This window comes from Cyprinodon variegatus, unplaced genomic scaffold (assembly GCF_000732505.1).
Source record: "Cyprinodon variegatus isolate N-32 unplaced genomic scaffold, C_variegatus-1.0 Scaffold290, whole genome shotgun sequence".
Taxonomy (NCBI): Eukaryota; Metazoa; Chordata; class Actinopteri; order Cyprinodontiformes; family Cyprinodontidae; genus Cyprinodon; species Cyprinodon variegatus.
Window position 1 is genome coordinate 56,810 of NW_015150743.1, and position 1,760 is coordinate 58,569.

The 1,760-nt window shown below is 44.5% G+C and overlaps 1 protein-coding gene across 2 annotated transcripts in view; it reads left to right on the plus strand.

Moving 5' to 3' along the window:
• Positions 1–321: 321 nt before the first annotated feature.
• Positions 322–1,760, plus strand: part of adap1 (ArfGAP with dual PH domains 1) — a 43,837-nt gene continuing 42,398 nt past the window's right edge. The window contains exon 1 of one of the 2 annotated variants that reach the window (XM_015383639.1): positions 322–665. In XM_015383639.1, the coding sequence (XP_015239125.1) occupies positions 575–665 (91 nt within the window). In that variant the 5' untranslated portion in view covers positions 322–574. The remainder of the gene's footprint in view (positions 666–1,760) is intronic. The other variant, XM_015383638.1, reaches the window with a different exon arrangement.

Below are 1,760 nucleotides of genomic sequence, written 5' to 3' on the forward strand. Positions count from 1 at the left end.
ATATATTAACAAGTGCTGTGCATTAAGGTAAAACTACCTTTTATTTCTGTCCTGCAACTTTTTTCAAGGTTATGTTTTCAATATTATAAACATATGTGCAGTTACAAATGGATGAATATTGTAATTCTGTATTACGGTGATTACAAGGCAAATAATAATTGCTAATTTGTACAACAAATTTTATTTGAAAAGGCTAAAGACAAAAACAGCAACAAGAAAGAAAGCTCTTCACCTAAACCGACTTTAACAAAATGCAGTTCTGCATTTGACCACTAGATGTCTCACTTCTACAAGACTTTATGAAGGCAGATGAAGGTTGGCAGATGAGGAGGTGGATGAGGCTGCGCTGCTTTTCTACAGGCTCTATTATTATGCAGTCAGTCAGACAAGGTAACGGGCTGATCAGAGACCGAGGCTTATCAGCAGGGATCCTTCTCTCCCCCCTGCTCCTTTCTCTCCTCCAGCTCCGCTCGGAGGGGACAGGTGATCTGACCGTCTGTCGGCCTCCAGTGGCGGATGTTCTCAGACAGGCTCCATCAGCCCACCGCGGTGAGCCTGGAAGGATAAACGCAGCATGGCGCTGGAAGCGGAGGGGAACAAGCTGCGGCTGGAAGACGTGCTCGCGCGACCTGGCAACGAAATGTGCGCTGATTGCGGTAATCCAGGTAGGACACTGGGGATGCCAGTGGATGCAGGAGGGACTCATTTCTATCTGCAGAAGGAGGAACAAATAAAACGGCCAAAGAGTCTCATTTTCGATTTTATTCGTTGTGATTATTTATTATAGCTAGAATGAAGACCATGAGGTCTAACAGGATGAACTCTGGACTCCAGTCTCGACAATAAATCCATAAAGCTGGTATCTTGTGTGTGTGTGTGTGTGTGCGGCCATGTTTTTGATACCTTCTGGGGACAAATTCCCAGGAATATGCTACATTTTGGGCACTTCTAAGTACTTGTGAGGAAAGGTTCTCTTTTTGGGTTAGGGTTTGGTTAAGGACTATGGTATGAATTGAGTTAACGTTAAATTTAGCGTAAGGGTTTGGTTAGGCCATAGGAAATTTGGTGAAATGAATGGAAGTCAATGGAAAGTCCCCAAAAGTATGGTGTGACACGACGTGTGTTTGTGTGTGTGCTCTCATTGTTGTGCTGAAGTGTGGTCCATGTGCGGTCTGTTATTATACTCAATCAGCACCCTCAGCTTCTACCCTAATGACGTATTGTGTAGGCTACTCTAAAACATTGGCTAATCATTTTAACAAAATATATTTTTATAGGGTTTTTCAAATTGAATATGGCGGCCAACTGATTTAGCATGATTTCCTTTTATTAATCGCCCCCTCCCTTTATTCCCCACTTATTTTTTCTCACCATTTTGGCAGTTACCCAGTAAGTGGCTCCGCTGCGGGCTGAACGCCCAGTGCCCGAAGCAGAGCCCTCCCATGGTGCCCGGAGCAGAGCCCTCCCATGGTGCCTGGGCTTTGCCCTGCTTACAGCTTCTCTGGCTCTAGCGGAGCACATCTCTGAGGCCAGTGGTGCTCAGGCAGAATTGAATAGCTTTTTAGAGCATCTTTCCCTTGAATATCTATGTGGACTCTATTGTAAGCACAAATATTAAAACATGTTGGGTTTATGACTATCAGTTCATCATAATGTAGAACAGACACTTGCTCCATCCATCCATCCATCCATCCATCCATCCATCCATCCATCCATCCATCCATCCATCCATCCATCCATCCATCCATCCAACTACAGTA